The sequence below is a fragment of the Callithrix jacchus genome, chromosome 1 (genome assembly GCF_049354715.1).
Source record: "Callithrix jacchus isolate 240 chromosome 1, calJac240_pri, whole genome shotgun sequence".
NCBI classification, from domain to species: Eukaryota; Metazoa; Chordata; class Mammalia; order Primates; family Cebidae; genus Callithrix; species Callithrix jacchus.
In genome coordinates this window covers 153,053,168-153,071,568 of record NC_133502.1, presented here as the reverse complement: position 1 = coordinate 153,071,568, position 18,401 = coordinate 153,053,168, and the positions used below count along the sequence as shown (strand labels likewise).

At 39.4% G+C, this 18,401-nt stretch overlaps 1 protein-coding gene across 3 annotated transcripts in view; it reads left to right on the top strand.

Moving 5' to 3' along the window:
* ABCA1 (ATP binding cassette subfamily A member 1) overlaps positions 1 to 17,935 on the top strand; it is a 156,146-nt gene extending 138,211 nt beyond the window's left edge. For 2 of the 3 annotated variants that reach the window (XM_035253552.3, XM_035253568.3), the window contains exons 37-50: positions 690 to 867; positions 2,860 to 2,975; positions 3,088 to 3,232; positions 4,756 to 4,879; positions 6,255 to 6,384; positions 6,653 to 6,773; positions 7,557 to 7,619; positions 8,224 to 8,330; positions 10,665 to 10,806; positions 11,178 to 11,312; positions 12,265 to 12,368; positions 12,929 to 13,021; positions 13,673 to 13,916; positions 14,534 to 17,935. In XM_035253552.3, the coding sequence (XP_035109443.3) occupies positions 690 to 867; positions 2,860 to 2,975; positions 3,088 to 3,232; positions 4,756 to 4,879; positions 6,255 to 6,384; positions 6,653 to 6,773; positions 7,557 to 7,619; positions 8,224 to 8,330; positions 10,665 to 10,806; positions 11,178 to 11,312; positions 12,265 to 12,368; positions 12,929 to 13,021; positions 13,673 to 13,916; positions 14,534 to 14,674 (1,843 nt within the window). In that variant the 3' untranslated portion in view covers positions 14,675 to 17,935. The remainder of the gene's footprint in view (positions 1 to 689; positions 868 to 2,859; positions 2,976 to 3,087; positions 3,233 to 4,755; positions 4,880 to 6,254; positions 6,385 to 6,652; positions 6,774 to 7,556; positions 7,620 to 8,223; positions 8,331 to 10,664; positions 10,807 to 11,177; positions 11,313 to 12,264; positions 12,369 to 12,928; positions 13,022 to 13,672; positions 13,917 to 14,533) is intronic. The other variant, XR_013535675.1, reaches the window with a different exon arrangement.
* The last annotated feature ends 466 nt before the right edge of the window (positions 17,936 to 18,401 follow it).

Here is an 18,401-nt window from a genome sequence, read left to right as displayed (position 1 = left end):
ATATTAAATGAGACAATTCATGTAAATTGCCAAGCCCAGCACCCAGCACAGAGTTGATATTTAGCACACATTAGATACCTTTCGTGTATATGGAGCATAGCAGTTACTGTTTCTGGTTAACTCCTACAGGATATTAATATAGGACATGAGGATCTTTACACCAAGACCCTGTGTAATGGGCTTGCAAAACCGTTTTTCTTAAAAGAATCTGATAGAATTTTTGTATGTGTTAGATTAATAGGCTACATACTGTTATTTTCAAGCTGATTTACAGCCAGAAAAAAATTAACTTATTTGAGTAGTTGCACAGTAATATTTCTGCTCTTATGTAGTTTTCAAGCCACACTAGTCCTTCATGTGTGAAAATTTACAGCTTACTGCTTTTACGAGGTCACGAACAGTGGACGAAAGTGAATACCATTAGCCACTCTGGCTTCCTTCATTCGTTTTATTGTGGCAGTGGACTCTTTCTGACCTCAGTTAAATCAATTTGGCATTTACATGGTCATATTTTTTTTACTCAAAAATGATCTTAACCCTGAATAAAATGTCTGGTGAATAGATGTTTTTCCTTCGGCTACGCCTCAAATATCTGTGTGTGTATGTGCGTCTGAGTGTCCGTGGCCTTGCTGATTGAGCCCCAACTGCATCAAAGACCCCTCAGATTGTCACAGCCTTTTTCTTTCCAGGATGACCACATCAGTGGATGTCCTTGTGTCCATCTGCGTCATCTTTGCAATGTCCTTCGTCCCAGCTAGCTTTGTCGTATTCCTGATCCAGGAGCGGGTCAGCAAAGCAAAACACCTGCAGTTCATCAGTGGAGTGAAGCCTGTCATCTACTGGCTGTCTAATTTTGTCTGGGATATGGTAAGGACACAGGCCTGCTGTCTCTTTGTAATGTCTGTCAGGGCCATGGATTGGTAGGGATAAGAAAGAAAGAGCCCTGGCTATTGTAGGGAAGCATACCAGCTACTCTAAAGATGTATAAAAAAGGAAAAGGCAGAGGCAGTTGATCATTTTTATGACACCAAACACAGCCCTGGGTACCAGAGTTCATGTCATACCAGAGGAAGAAGTCTGTATACAATGATGAAAATTAATACCACTGCCACTTCAGTTCCTAAGTGAGAACTTTCCCAAGAATCAGAGAGATGCAAGGACCTTAGTCAAAACTCCAAGTCAGTGCCTCTAACTTCTCTGATGGATTTTAACCTCCAGAGTCAGAATGTTCTTTGCCTTACTGGGAAAGCCGTCTGTCATTTGAAAATTCTGTACGTTTTATCAGCAGCTTATCCATCCATTGCAAATCTGTTTCTGTGCCAGCTACAATATATTGCTTCTATTTGGACCAATATGGAGGACTTCAAGGAATTCTGAAGTTCTAATCATTGTTAAGTACAGTTGAAATGTATCTCCCTGTAACTTCCATTAATTGTAAGCTACATGGAGCAAATGAATTCTTCTCCTACTGAATCAGTCCCTGGATATTTAAAGACAACTCTTAAACTCTCATTTAACACAAGTATTCCCCAGATAAGGTGATACATGAGAACACACCTTGTAACCTCTAAAGCACTGTACAAATGTGAGCACTGATGGTGGAGGTGATGACGAGATCTTTGTTCTTTATACCAAGCCTCTTAGACTTTGTCACTCTTCTGATCTGATTGTCCTTGTATGGCCATGCTCTATACTGTTAATGTCCCATTTCAAAAGCAAAGCCAAGAATTAACCTTGTGTTCAGGCTGTGGTCTGAATAGTTATGAGTCTAGAGGGAGCTAATCTTTAGCCCATACTTCTATTACTGCAGCACAAAGATTTTGCATTTTGGAAGGAGCACCATCTTATTGACAACTTGTGGTAAAACCAAAACCTCCATTTCACACAAATGATTATGACATTCAGGTGTCCTTCATTTTATACCAATTCATTTGATTTTTTTTGAACCTAAACTTGATATTTATCCATATTAAATTACATATATCTTGTTTTTGTATTATCTTGATGCAGTAATTTCTCCAGTCAGTCAACACAGACTGAGTGCTCACTATGTATCTGACTTATGCCAGGCACAGGTGATTCAGAGATGAAAGATCAGGTCCCTAAACCCATCACTTATCTTCCTGGGTATCGTCTGTCCCTCCCTGCTTTAGAGCCCCTGAAATTTGCTAGAAGCCTGTCTTCATCTAAGTTGTTGATAAACACGTCAAGTAGGATTAGACTGAGGCAGAGCCCTGTAGTCTGAAACTGCAATTCTTTTAGCAACTGACAAACCCACTATCACTTCCCTGCCTGTGCTGTGCTCTGCCAGCTATGAATTCTCATAATTGTCCTATCATCAAGTCTTTATTTGTGCATTTTACTGCTTGGTGCACTGTCAGGACAGACTTTAAAATTATTCTCAGTGCGATGAAACAATTCTGACATTCATATTATGAGCATTTAGCTCATAAATAGATTACATGTGAGATTGAACTTGGGCAGACTATCATATAGCATTAATGATGAAACAGACACAATCATCTTTGGGAAGAAGAATGGAAGCTTATTTGCTGCCTGTGAAATTGAAATTACCCTGACTGGGAATCCATCGTTAAGTAAGTTTACTGAGCATGACACCTTGGCTTGGCTGTTGGAAAGACAGAAAGGGCATGTAGTTTATAAAATCAGCCAAGGGTAAAATGCTTGTCAAAATGGATTGTTCAGTATTTTGATTAATAGTTTATGTGGCTTCATTAATTCAGAGTTACTCTCCAATATGTTTATCTGCCCTTTCTTGTCTGATGATGGTGAAGACTTGTGTGATGTGTTGTATATTTGATTGAGGGGTAAACTGTATGTCTTGGTTTTCACTTTTAGTGCAATTACGTTGTCCCTGCCACACTGGTCATTATCATCTTCATCTGCTTCCAGCAGAAGTCCTATGTGTCCTCCACCAATCTGCCAGTGTTAGCCCTTCTACTTTTGCTGTATGGGTAAGTCACCTCTGAGTGAGGGAACTGCACGGTGGATAAGGCATTTGGCGCCCAGTGTCAAAAGGAGGGCAGGGGACTCTCAGTGGACACTTCCCTTTTTGTGTCTCACCAGGTGGTCGATCACACCTCTCATGTACCCAGCCTCCTTCGTGTTCAAGATCCCCAGCACAGCCTATGTGGTGCTCACCAGCGTGAACCTCTTCATCGGCATCAATGGCAGTGTGGCCACCTTTGTGCTGGAGCTCTTCACTGACAATGTGAGTTGTGCAGAGGGAACACCTCCTGCTGGGATGAGCGTCTCTGGGAGCCATAGGACAGTGTTTAATTGTGATCTTAGTCCACTTGTCAGTGGCACTGACACTGCTGACTGCACTGTACTTTCTTCAGAGTCTGTCTTCCTTGAGAAAGCAAATTACCTTTCTTGCTTGCTGTGCCTCACATTTTGCTGGTCAAGCCTTGCCATTTCTTTTGATAGGTTCTTTTTTATTTCTTTCTTTTTCAATGTTGCTCTTACCAAGACTAGCTCCTCTGCCCTCCACTTTACACACCAGAGCTAGGCGACACCATTCAATCCCAAGGCTTTTACCATCAGCTCTCTTGGTGTCTTTTATTGTTATCTCTAAGATCTGTGTCTTTAGCTTCGACCATAACCTTGAGCTCTAATCCCACACTGTCATTTGCTAGTGGATTGCTTCATTTAGATAGTACTTAGATACGCCAAACTGGACATGCCCTGATTTTCCTTCCCCTCATAACTTAATGCTTTTCTTGCCATCCCTGTCACATCAGTGGCATTACCATTCATTTGGTCACCCAAGCTGGCTCTTAGAGTCATTCTAGATGCTTGCTTTGCTGCTGCGTATTTCCCCCATTCAACTGGTTATATTGTCAGTTCTTCCAGGTATAGGCCTCTAAAATAAGACTTCCTCTCCATTCTGGTTGCCATCGCCTTTGTCCAAACACAGCACACAAGGCCTTTTACAATTGCACAGCTCTTCCTGTCCATACCTGTCACACCCTTTCCCAGCTGTAAGCTTCAGATGAGTTCTCCCCAACCACCATGCTCCTGTAGGCCTGGGTTGAAATGCCCTTCTTCTATCACAGGGTCTGGTAGTATCTCCCTTGCCCTTTAAGATTTAGCTCAAATGGAAGCTTTCCTTACCTGCTGGGAGGTGTTCTCTCTTTTGTCTCTGCGTTTATGCCTCTAGTACAACACACATCTGCTTACATGGTGATTTCCCGTTTACATGCTTTTCTTCCTTGGCGTGGAGTCTGTTTCTTACTCACTTTTGCCTCTCCCATGCCCTAGCACAGTGCATCCAGCTTATAGCACCTTACTCAGTTGCTAGGTATTTGGTCACTGTTGCCTTGTGGGGTCCTAAGTTCTGACGTATTTGAGAAGAATTTCTAAAATTCTAACAAAATCCTGAAACTCAAATATTGACCCAGACATGAGGAATTTGCTTTTTAAAATGCTAAGGAATTTTTTAATGGATTTGCTTCTGATGAAATACAGCCTCATTTCTAAGCTTTATCTATTATTTCTCCATACTCATAGCATTTCTCCAGATTTTCTAAAGAATAGAATTTTATTACTACATATCATCACCTATGCCTGCTGCTATTGAATTGGTATCTGAATTAAAAGACCTGGTTTGTCCCTAGAGAATCAAATTTATTCTTTATTCCCATATTTCAGAATTTAATACATTTTTAGGATAAACCATGAATGACATCCATTCCTTCTCCCTCCCCCCACCATTTTTTTTTTTTTTTTTAGAAGCTGAATAATATCAATGATATCCTGAAGTCTGTGTTCTTGATCTTCCCACATTTTTGCCTGGGACGAGGGCTCATTGACATGGTGAAAAACCAGGCAATGGCTGATGCCCTGGAAAGGTTTGGTGAGTGAAGCAGTGGCTGTAGGTTGCTTTAATGGATATGGCACTTTGCATAGGCCTTGGAACCCTGGCCTTTGCTTTGGAGAAAAGCTGATGACTAAGCACAGTATGTTCCCCCACCCCCGTGCCCACTGACAGGGCTCGTGCCAGCACAGCTGGTTGTGGCATGGGTTTTGTGATGCAGCTGTTTGTCTGTGCCTCTGATACCATTGAGAAAAGTGAAAGGGCAGTTTTGTAGGTAAGGAAAATACATACATTTGCTTGGCTCCATTGGCTCATGCCACTGGCTGTGTTTGTCAGAGGCACTAGAAAGGTCAAACCACCACTGTGAGAATCAGAAGGCAGAGAATCGGAAGGAAAGATGGAGACTTTGGCTCTATTAGGTGAATCATGTGCTTGCAAATGAGGTCATATATTATCTTTTACACAGTCTATAAAATGATAATGTATTATCTTTTTCTACCTTTAGAATGGTTAAAATATTTCTCCTGTAGCCAGATGATTATTATTCATCCACTAGCTAATATAGTCAAATGGGCCATGTTATTTAGTGGATGTAAAAGAGGGGTACAAAGGAGATATATAAGGAATTTCAGGAATATTTACATGGAACTATATTTAATTGAATCTCATGATTTAATTGATTCACTAGGTTATATTATATAGTGAAAGGGGCATCTGGTTACAGTGCTTTCTAATATATCTTACTACTAAAACTGAGAATTTATTAAAAATGCTGACTGTAAAAATTACTTGGGTTGTTTGCCTTTTTTTTTTTTTTCCTTGAGATGGAGTTTCACTCTTGTTACCCAGGCTGGAGTGCAATGGCACGATCTCAGCTCACCACAACCTCCGCCTCCTGGGTTCAGGCAATTCTCCTGCCTCAGCCTCCTGAGTTGCTGGGATTACAGGCACGCACCACCATGCCCAGCTAATTTTTTGTATCTTTAGTAGAGACGGGGTTTCACCATGTTGACCAGGATGGTCTCGATCTCTTGACCTCGTGATCCACCCGCCTCAGCCTCCCAAAGTGCTGGGATTACAGGCTTGAGCCACCGCGCCCAGCCTGTTTGCCTTTTTAAAAGGATTTTTGGCATATCCTGTTAAAAAGAGAAATACTAGATATCTTCAGTGATGTCACAAATCTAATACACCTTGGCTCTGAAATTCCAATTGATACTGGGACATAAAAAGTTCTCCCAAATCAGACTTGGAAATTGATCACTCACTTGTTACTTTTTTCTTCTTTCCGTGGGTGATAGCCACTGGTGTTTGTTGGAAGATCAGTGAATTCCTAGGAACACAGGCCCAAATTTGAGGAAGGGCCATGGTTTTTGGTCCCTCCATTCTGACCAGGTCTCTGCATTGTGTCTACTAGGAGAGAATCGTTTTGTGTCACCATTATCTTGGGACTTGGTGGGACGAAACCTCTTCGCCATGGCCGTAGAAGGGGTGGTGTTCTTCCTCATTACTGTTCTGATCCAGTACAGATTCTTCATCAGGCCCAGGTGAGCTTTTTCTTAGAACCCATGGAGCACCTGGTTGAGGGTCACAGAGGAGGCACACAGGGAAACACTCACCAGTGGTGGTTGGAGTGAACTGGACTCAGAATATGTGATATGATAAAACTGACTTTCCTGATGCGGGCATCCCACAGCCCCTCCCTGCTCAGCCTGGAAACTGTGGCGAGCAGGTTTTATAGTATTCCATTAGAAACTGAATCTTTGTCCTAAAAAATAGTTTGAAAGGTTAATTTTTCTTATTTTTCCCCCCAAGACCTGTAAATGCAAAGCTTCCTCCTCTGAATGATGAAGATGAAGATGTGAGGCGGGAAAGACAGAGAATTCTTGATGGTGGAGGCCAGAATGACATCTTAGAAATCAAGGAGTTGACAAAGGTGAGAGAGTACAGGTTACAAGAGCTTATTTTCAGTTTTTTTCAGCTTTATGTGCTGTAAACCAGTTTGCTGACTTGCTTAATAAAGGGGCCTGTGTTCCAAAAATGTACCTCTATACCAAGGTTCTGTCAGTTTTATTTTGAAAACACCTTGGAGACTTCTTAATCAAAGAATTCCTACTGAGAATACTTTTGTAATATAAATTCCCATTTTTGAATGTATTGGCTTCGTATGCTTACATTTATGTTTAAGTTATTAAAACATACTAGTATTGTATATCTAGTCAAAACCAAGGTACGAGAATAAATGGTTGATTTTGAGTTTCATGGTCCAAAAAGCCGATATATATCCAATGCTTAGGAGGGTCTATATTAGTCCTTTAGATGCTAGCATCCCCAAATTTTACTTTTTTTGTAATCTGTGCAGTATTTGCAATATTTTTATTACAAATTTATACTCCGTGGAATTTAATTTTTAACATATCTACAATACATACATATGTTGAAAAAGTGAAAACCTATGTAGATACTGATGAACAATACGGTTCCAAAAACAGAGGTTAAAAAGTAAATTCACTTTTATTTTGAGCTTCAGAATCATTCAGAAGCCAGTTGTCACAAACGCAGACCAAGGCTCTTAGCATGTCAAATCTGCCTCTGGCTTAGACTGATGGACATGTCTTATGTTGTGGTTTATATAGTTTACAGTCCTGCCTTCCACAGTTGCTTGGGGGAGCTGTGAGTCACTGAGGCTCACGAATGGCTGCATTTTGTTTTTTTGCAGATATACAGAAGGAAGCGGAAGCCTGCTGTGGACAGGATTTGTGTGGGCATTCCTCCTGGTGAGGTAAAAGACACTTTGTCTGTATTGTGTTTGTCCCTATTAATTCAGACTGTCTCTACCCAATCAAACAACAATGCTTGTTAAGGGGTAAAAGTGGATTTTAGAGGCTTCTCTATTTACGCTAGTATGGAGCAATCAGTCATCAAGAAGATGGGATATATCAAGAGAATGATTTTAGATAATAAAAGGCAGTTTTAAAAAAAGCATGAACATCTAAAACATACTTTTGTGATCTATTTGGGATGGCAATGAAATTCAAATAGATTTTTAAAAATAGATTTTGTCCTTTCTGGTTTCTGTTTGTGTTCTTATATGCCCTTGGCCAGAGTAGCTGGTGCGATTTGGCTAGCTGGTTTTCATTACTGTTATTCACAGATTAACTCTGGCCTCAACCCGACAATTCAAATAATACTTACAAATACAGCCACACTTAAAATAGTCCCATTATGAAATACGTATTTAAATACCTATACAATGTCTTAAAACCAAGAAAATATTTGATTCTTCACTGATATTTAAGAATAATGGTTTGAGGTGGCTACTTGTTAGGATCGTTTATATTCACGTTTTTAGAGTTTGCTTATACAGGTGAATCTTTCTTTTTCAGTGCTTTGGACTCCTGGGAGTTAATGGGGCTGGAAAATCAACAACTTTTAAGATGTTAACAGGAGATACCACTGTGACCAAAGGAGATGCTTTCCTCAACAAAAATAGGTGAGAAACGAAGTGGTCGATTTTGCTGCAAAGCCTTTGATTTTAGTTTATTTAAAGAAATACATTGCTGTTTTTGATTACAGTGGTACTTTTAGAGTTCATAAAAATGTTGAAATATAGTAAAAGGTAAGGAAACTCATAAAAATCATCAATGATTTCAATATCTAGAGATAACCACAACTTACATTTCCTTTCAGTCCCATTCTTTTCTTTTAACAGTTTTATTCAGGTATAATTTACATACTATATAATTTACTTGTTTTAAGAGTATAATTCAGTGATTTTTGGTAAATTGAGAGTTTTGCAACCATCATCACAATCCAGTTTTAGAGCTTTTCCTTCACCCCAAATCTATCTTATATATACATACAAATGTGCCATAAAATTGAGATGACATATATAGAGATAAAATTAGTTTTTACTGTTAATGAGTATATTATGCATATTTCCCAGTGGGTTACATTTCCTAAGATGTGGAATTTTACCTTGCTGCATAAAATTCCCCTATGTACATGTACTTATAATTTATTTAATACCTTATAAATGTCGGACACATTAATTTCCATTTTCACTATGTAAGTACGTCCCTGTATACATCTTTAATTGGCCGGGCGCGGTGACTCACGCCTGTAATCCCAGCACTTTAGGAGGCCAAGGTAGGCGCATCACAAGGTCAAGAGATTGAGACCATCCTGGCCAACATGGTGAAACCCTGTCTCTACTGAAAATACAAAAAATTAGCTGGGCACGGTGGCATGTGCCTATAGTCCCAGCTACTCGGGAGGCTGAGGCAGGAGAATCACTTGAACCCAAGAGGCAGAGGTTGCAGTGAGCTGAGATTGCACCACTGCAGTCCAGTCTGGCGACAGAGCGAGACTTTGTCTCAAAAAAATATCTTTTATTATTTCCTCAGGAACAATTCCTTTACAAAGTAAATTGCCCTCTCTAAAGAGTGTATGAATTGATAGAGCCACCATTAGGCCACATTCTGAGACTGCACAGGTCACAAAGCAATCTGATCTTGGGGAATACAGCTACATTTTACAGGACACTTAGATAATGTTACTCTAAGTACTTTAAATATGTGGGGCTTCTCTGGGCTTATTATATGGGGAGATAGTACAAGGCAGTGGCTTTCACATTTTTCTGACCATGACCCTTGTGGGAAATAAATTTTATTTCTCCATGCAGTATGTATACACAGACACATAGACACTCACGTGTATAACCTAAGGTTTCATAAAACAGTACCTACTGTTACTAATGGTAATGCACTCTGCTATTTCTTATTCTGCTGTATACCATGTCATTAAAAAAGTGCTGGTCATGACCCACTGAACGTATATCCCAAACCACTAATGAACGATGACTCAGAATTTGAACACGCTAGACAGGGGGATAGCCAGTAAAATTGAAAACAGCAAGGGACTTAATGTATTCATGATCTCCTCTCGTGTCTCTTCCATTTTTGCAGTAGCAATGTAAAGGAGTCCTAAGAGAACAGGCATTCTGGGAATAGCAGGCCTAGCACTGCACCACTGCTTTCCCAGGCTTGTTCCTAGTACCAGGCTCCTGATGCATATAGCAGTGGCAGCAGTAAGCAGCTCATAGTAAGGTTTGTCACAGGGACTGCTTATAAGTACTGTTTTGGTTGGTATAGCTGTGAGGGCCTGGCATGGTGTTCACGTGTGCCTCAATCCTTATTCTGAAAAAGGCTGACCCTGGGGGCTCTAATTAGATACACAGAGAGGAATGAATGCTGCTGAAAGGCCAAGGTCATGGCTATTCTATGGTCGAGGTGCAGTCATCAGTCTGGAATGTGGATGCTGAACTTCTCTCATATCTGATTCTTCACTTCACTGGCTTCATAGATCCCAAAAGCCACCTCACCAACATAAATTGTGTCGCTAGGTTCTGTGTTGCTCACACCCAAAGTTTCTGGGCCTTCTCACTTGGTGCACGTGAATGGGTAACAGAGTGAAGTGTAGGATGGGACCTTAGCATGAAAGCCCCAGGATAGCATGATGGAGATTGTTGGTAAAGAATGTGCAGTGGTTGGCATGACCTCAGGAATTTTGAAATGGGACTGCACCTGCAGACTGAAGTGTTGAGAGAGCCAGGTAGGTACAAGGACTGCACAGGGTAGAGGCAGGGACCCTGCCTGCCAGGAAGAGCTGGCATCCTGGGGGCAGAAAGGCTGTCCTTTCAAGTAGCAGCAGATGTATTGGTATCTTGGTAATGGAAAAGCATACTTTACAGGAACATGAGGCCAGACTGTCTGACCAGAGTGTCTCTACTTGCTTAAAATCGAACTAGTTTTCTTGTCCTTTGCAGTATCTTATCAAACATCCATGAAGTACATCAGAACATGGGATACTGCCCTCAGTTTGATGCCATCACAGAGCTGCTGACTGGGAGAGAGCACGTGGAGTTCTTTGCCCTGTTGAGAGGAGTACCAGAGAAAGAAGTTGGCAAGGTACTGTGGGCACCTGAAAGCCAGTCTGTCTCCTTTGGCATCCTGACAATATATACTTTATGGCTTTTCCACACACATTGACTTCAGGCTGTTTTTGCTCATGAATGCAGCAGCATCAAATGCTGGTTCTTTGCATCTGTGTTCAGGGTGGGAACCTGTAGTCGTGGTGGGGTGGGGCTGGGTGGGCAGAAGGGGAGCGCTGCTCTCACCATGTGAGTTCCTTCTCCCTGCTTTGGCTCCTCACCAGTTGTCAGGTTATGATTCTAGAATCTAGTCCTACTCAGTGAAAGAACTTTCATACATATATGGGTAGGAGAGCATGATACAATTTCCAAGCCAGACAAAAGTCAAGGTGCTTTTCATCACTGTAGGTTGGTGAGTGGGCAATCCGGAAACTGGGCCTCGTGAAGTATGGAGAAAAATACGCTGGTAACTACAGTGGAGGCAACAAGCGCAAGCTCTCTACAGCCATGGCTTTGATTGGCGGGCCTCCTGTGGTGTTTCTGGTGAGTGAAACTGTGGGTGGAAAACTGTTGTTCTGGCCTGAGTGGAAAACATGACTTTTCAAAAGTCCTGTATGTCCAGGGCTGTTGTACGATTGGCTTGTCTCCCACGAAGGACACCAGAGCCACCCTAAAGATGCAGAGGGAAGCTTCTCCCTTGGCACACACTGGGGTGGCTGTACCATGCCTACAGATGCTCCCAAATAGAGACACTCCAAGCATATTGTATGATTGAGGCTGGATATGTGATTTGATCTTTCTCTGGAACATTCTTTCGAATCATCTTTGTGTTCATTCCCTGAAAATGGAGAGTGTGGACACAGCTTTAAAATCCCCAAGGTAGCAACTAGGTCATAGTTCTTTACACACGGAGAGATGAAAAATAGATGAGACTGGGCAGTGGCCCTTGACCCTTTTTCTTCGGTAGACAGGAGCATTGATGTTACTACAGGAAGAAGCCTTGGGTTGAGGCTTTTATGTATTCCTGACAGTATGGGTCTAGAATTTGCTTGTGTAAGGCTAACAATTGTAATATACTAGGGTAATCTGGAGTCAGCTGGAATAAAAAAGAAGAAAAGGAATTCTACCCAAATCTTACACTGACTTCAGTAGAGGTTTCAGACAAAAGGTAGTTTTAGCATATTCTTATCAGTCATGAAAAGATAATTTAAACTAAATCGGCTTTTTCCTTCCCTATTTATTTGCAGGAATTCGTTTAATTCTATAAAAAAGTACTCAGAATATTTGAGTTTCTTGCATCAATAAGACATTTATAGTAGTGATCTTGGTTACAAATGAATTTGAAACTTATTTTAATTCTTTGGTCCATCAAGAAATAACTAGAATGGCAAGTTAAAATTCAAGCTGTTTCAGAGATGCTTCTGCATGTAAAAACAAATCTATCTTTGATTTTTTTTTTCCCCAGAAAGTAAGACTTATTTTATTCAAATTACAGGATGAACCCACCACAGGCATGGATCCCAAAGCCCGGCGGTTCTTGTGGAATTGCGCCCTAAGTGTTGTCAAGGAGGGGAGATCAGTAGTGCTTACATCTCATAGGTCTGTAGTAAACTCTTGGCTTCTACACTGTGAGATGTTTCAACTTTCCAAGTAGTATACGCGTTCATTTTGTAAAAATCAGAAAATACAGAAAAGCAAAGAGTAAAATTATTATTACCTGAAATTATAAGACTTGGAGATAACTACTGTCTTCACTGGGCTGTTTATGTTTGCAGAATTTTCCTATGCAAATCTGTATATGTGTGTATGTGTGTATTCTTACAAATGTGCAAGCCCAGTATAAATACTGCTGTTTTTCACTTAATATACTGTAAACATTATTCCAAGTCAGTATATTTAAATGTCATTTCTTATAGCTGGATAGCATTCTGTTAGGATATGCTCTCATTTATTTAGCTATTTCCCTTTTTGTAGACATTTGGATTTCCAACTTGTTCACGATTGTAAACGGCACTACAGTGAACAGCATCATCCCTATATCCACATGTACTAGTAACAGGATACGATTCCCTGGGAAGCGAGAATGCTGGAAGCTGTGGTGTTGTTCTGATGGTTATAGAGAATCTCGGAAACTAAAACCTCTTTCTGTTTCACCACAGTATGGAAGAATGTGAAGCTCTTTGCACTAGGATGGCAATTATGGTCAATGGAAGGTTCAGGTGCCTTGGCAGTGTCCAACATCTGAAAAATAGGTAACAAAGTTAATTTCTTAGGGATAGTGCCTAGGGAAAAGGCTTGATATTTCATTCTTTTTGAGTATATACATGATGGCTCTAAAATAAAGGGAAATAAAACTGAGCAAAATGGTATAGTGGAAAGAAGGAGGGCTTTGAAGTCCAAGCTACATTCAAATTCTGTCTACCATTTACTAGTTCTGTGACTCTTGGGCATGTTATGTAACTTCTCTGCGAGTCAGTTTCTCTGGAAGATCTACCTCCTAGCTTTGTTCCATAGATGAAATGAAAAAAATTTACATGTGCCAGTACTGGTGAGAGTACAGCCTTTGGAGTCGAACCCAAATGGGTTTTCATCCTGGCCCTACCAATTATGAGCTCTGAGCCATGGGCAAGTGATGAACTCCCTGGGCCTCAGGGAGTTTCTCTGTTAAACGTCTGTCAGACTTCATGGGTCCAGGTGAGGATTCAAGTAGATCATGTATTTACAGCACGTGGCATGGCGCTTCATGTTTAGTAAATGAAACTAGTTCCTTCTCTCAGAAACTTATTTTTGGGCCTGTCAGGGGGCACCTGTTTTCATGGCACAAGTTGGGTTCTCAGGGTTAAATATTCTTTTGAATAGTCTCCTAGAGAGCCTCCATTTGGATACTTTTTTCTTGCTTTCAGGTTTGGAGATGGTTATACAATAGTTGTACGAATAGCAGGCTCCAACCCTGACCTGAAGCCTGTCCAGGATTTCTTTGGACTTGCCTTTCCTGGAAGTGTTCTAAAAGAGAAACACCGGAACATGCTACAATACCAGCTTCCATCTTCGTTATCTTCTCTGGCTAGGATATTCAGCATCCTCTCCCAGAGCAAAAAGCGACTCCACATAGAAGACTACTCTGTTTCTCAGACAACACTTGACCAGGTAAGCTTTGAGTGTCAAAACAGATTTACTTCTCAGGTGTGGATTCCTGCCCACCCACCCGTGCCCATGGGCCCAAGAGCAGTCTGTGGGCTTGAGTTCCTGATCTATTACTAGCTAATGTGTTTTACTAAATCTCTCTGAACCTGAAAAGGGAGAGGATGCTATCTACTCTATAGGATTATTGTGAGAATTTATTATATTAATAACCATAATAACTACCATTTAGTGAGTACCTACCATGGGCCAGGCATTTTACTTGGTGCCTTATCCTATTTGAATTAGATTAAAGAGTACCAAACAGCTCCTGACACTTAATAGGTACTCCGTAAAATTTTCTTCCCTCTTCTCTGTAATCAAGACTGTATGTACCAAAGTAAATGGATGACTGAGCAGTTGGTGATGTGGGGTAGGAGGCAATAGAGACAGTCAATTTTTAAGTTGTTACTGCTTTTTTCAAGTATTCTTCCCTCCTTTACACACAGTTTTCTAGTTAATCTATTTATGCAGTTCTATATGCTCCTACTTGACCTAATTTCAACATCTAGAAAAACAGAACTAGAATAAAGAATGAGCAAGTTGAGTGGTATTTACAAAGGTCCATCTTAATCTCTTAACAGGTATTTGTGAACTTTGCCAAGGACCAAAGTGATGATGACCACTTAAAGGACCTCTCATTACACAAAAACCAGACAGTAGTAGATGTTGCAGTTCTCACATCTTTTCTACAGGATGAGAAAGTGAAAGAAAGTTATGTATGAATAATCTTGTTCATATGGGGTCGCTGAAAGTAAAGAGGAACTAGACTTTCCTTTGCACCATGTGAAGTGTTCCAGAGAAAAGAGCCAGAAGTTACTGTGGGAAGAAGCAAACTGGATACTGTACTGATACTATTCAATGCAATGCAATTCAATGCAATGAAAACAAAATTCCATTACAGGGGCAGTGCCTTTGTAGCCTATATCTTATATGGCTCTCAAGTGAAAGACTTGAATTTAGTTTTTTTTTTTACCTATACCTATGTGAAACTCTAGTATGGAACCCAATGGACATAGGGGTTTGAAATCGTACATTTTTGTTTGTTTGTTCCTGTGTATTCTCACTGGGGTTGCAACAATAATTCATCAAGTAATCATGGTCAGTGATTATTTACAAAATCAAAAGGCATGCACATCCTCATTCATTAAGCCATGCCATGCCATGCCAGGAGACTGGTTTCCCGGTGACACATCCATTGCTGGCAATGAGTGTGCCAGAATTATTAGTGCCAAGTTTTTCAGAAAGTTTGAAGCACCATGGTGTGTCATGCACGCTTTTGTGAAAGCTTCTCTGCTCAGAGTCTATCAACATCATTAAATATTAGTTGGCAAAATGATACCATGTGTGGCTAACATCCTGCTTTGATCCCCTCTTTGATGAGCTATTCTGGTGGCAGTAACACGCAACAAAAATGTGGGTGTTTCTAGACACAAGGAACTTGGTTCTATTGTTATACTGTCCTGTGCTTTGAGCCATGGGTCTATAGGGCGTCCTTCTGAGACACTTAAATATACTGAGATCCTGGTAAGAGGTGAAGAATCAACAGCCAGGCTGCTGGGCTCCAAGCTGCTGAGGCCAAGGCTTGGGATTAAAGAGATTGTGCATTCTAACCTAGGGAAGTCAGTCTATTAACAAACATGGTACATTGCATCTCAAGAGGTTTATTTGACACAAGTATATTATTATTTCTGGCCGTTTGAATTAATCTAAAAAATGAAAAGATAAGAGTTGTATTTTGACAAAAATCTCTGTACTTTTAAATGTTGTTTGGAATTGTAAGTTCTAACAGGTACTTCTGAATCCTTAGAATGGCCTCTTTGTAGAACCCTGTGGTATGAAGGAGTATGGCCACTGCCTCACTATTTTTATTTTCTTATATAAATTTGCATATCAGTTATGACTAGTGCCTAGAAAGCAATGTGATGGTCAAGATCTCATGACATTATATTTGAGTTTCTTTCAGATCATTTAGGATACTCTTAATTCATCAATCAAGTACTTTTTGAGTGTGTGCTGTAGCTGAAAGAATATGTTCCGTATGTATAAGGGTGTGCCATTTATCCAGCTCACTGGTTTACAGATACAGGTTGTCTTGTGCTTGTGGGAGCCCACTGTGACAATATTAGGCAGCCTTTTTTTTTTTTTTAATTGCAACAATGCAAAAAGCCAAGAAAGTATAAGGGTCACAAGTCTAAACAATGAATTCTTCAACAGAGAAAACAGCTAGCCCGAAAACTTGCTGAAAAATACAACTCGTGTTTATGGCATTTAGTACCTTCAAATAATTGGCTTTGCAGATGTTGGACCCCTCATTAAATCTGACAATCTCAAACTTTTCTTTTCTCAGTCACTAATCAAGAAAAAAATAAAAACAATAAATGCTTCCATTTGGAGTGTTTTCCAGAATTTTCTAACCCAGTCTTATGTTTCTAGTCAGTAAACATTTTTAAAAAATACTGTTTCACAAATGCGTAATGTTATCTGTCTTGAGACAAGAAAAATATGAGAACTATTGTTTGGTGAAATTCAAGTGATCTTTCAATATTATTACTAATTTCTTCCACTATTTCCAAAATTTAAGTATTAACTCTTAAGACTTCAGATTTCAAATTACATATAATTTTTAAATTTACAGAATGTTACATAACTCACTGCTAAAAAGGAATAAATGACTAAACAGAAGTTAAAGTCAATATTGATTTAAACATAAATAATGAAGGCATATTTCCAGTAACTAATGATACGGGATCATTGCGTTTTATACTACCTTCAAAATATAGAATTCATAAAATAATTTCTCCTCATTTAATATTTTTCAAAATCAAACTTCTGTTGGTTTTCTCATTTTACTAAAAACGTATTCTAATTCTTCATTATAGTAAATCCATGAGCAACTCCTTGCTTCAATTTCTCTGACTTCAAGGCCATATTTTGAAAAATCAAAAGGCACTGTGAACTATTTTGAAGAAAACACAACATTTTAATACAGATTGAAAAAGATCTCTTCTGAAGCTAGAAGCAATCTACAATTATACATCTTCATTAATATTGTGTTACCTTTTAAGATAGTAATCTTTTACATTTTCTGTGTAAAACCTAATTGTGGTAGAAATTTTTACCAACTCTATACTTAATCAAGTAAAGTTTCTAAATATTCCCTGTGGAATGTAACTATGTGAGTTTCAGAAATTCTCAAGATACGTATTCAAAGATTTCTGCTTTTGCATCTTTTGGACACCTCAGAAAACTTAACAACTGTGAATATGAAAAAAAAAAAAAAAAACAGAAGAAAATAATAAGCCCTCTATATATAAATGCCCAGCACAATTCATTGTTAAAAAACAACCAAACCTCACACTACTGTATTTTATTATCTGTACTGAAAGCAAATGCTTTGTGACTATAAAATGTTGCACAGCATTCATTCACTGTATAGTAATCATTGACTAAGGGATTTGTCTGTGTTTTCTTCTTGTGGTTGTATATATCAGGTAAAATGTTTTCCAAAGAGCCATGTGTCATGTAATACCGAACCACTTTGATATTGAGACATTAATTTGTACCCTTGTTATTATCTACTAGTAATAATGTAATACTATAGAAATTTTGCTCTAATTCTTTTTAAAATTGTTGCATCCCTTTTTATAGAACGTTTCTATTTCTGTAATGTTTAGGTATGCTATTATCCTTTCTTATACCCTCAGATGAAGCTGTTTTTGTGCTCCTTGTTCATCACTGGCCCTCATTCCAAGCACTTTACATTGTCTGTAATGGGGTCTATTTTTGCACTGGAATATCTGAGACTTGCAAAACTAGACAGAAGTTTCACAACAGATTTCTAAGTTAAATCATTTTCATTAAAAGGAAAAAAGAAAAAATATTTGTATGTCAGTAACTTTATATGAAGTATTAAAATGCATATTTCTATGTTGTAATAATGAGTCACAAAATAAAGCTGTGACAGTTCTGTTGGTCTGTAGAAATTTACTTCCATGCATTTGTGGCACCACCTGCTGTTGAAGTGTTATAAAGCCATTAGAAAAGTAGAGGGGAAGTGATTTGGATCAAAAGGAAAAACCTGAGAAAAGATTCAAATGTTCCCTTAATCATGAAAGAGAACTGAGGGGACTACTTGAAAATAAGAGTGTTTTATATTTTCATGTTGGTTAAGATGCTGAGTAACTGGTATTAAGTGTTAGAGGTTTTCAGATAAATATTGTCCTTAATGATTCTGAAGCTACACTTTGATCTCTGAAAATGCTCTGTAACTGAGCTTATTTAATAAAAGTTCATCTGGTATGGGGGAAGCTACAAAGGCAGCCTTCAGTGCCCTTTTCTTTATGCAACCAAAATGTAAGGACACATTGTGGCAATTACACTAGCAAGGTGCTAGGGGTGGTGGCGAGGGTGAGCAGGAAGGAAAAGTAGATGTGGGAACAGAAATGATAC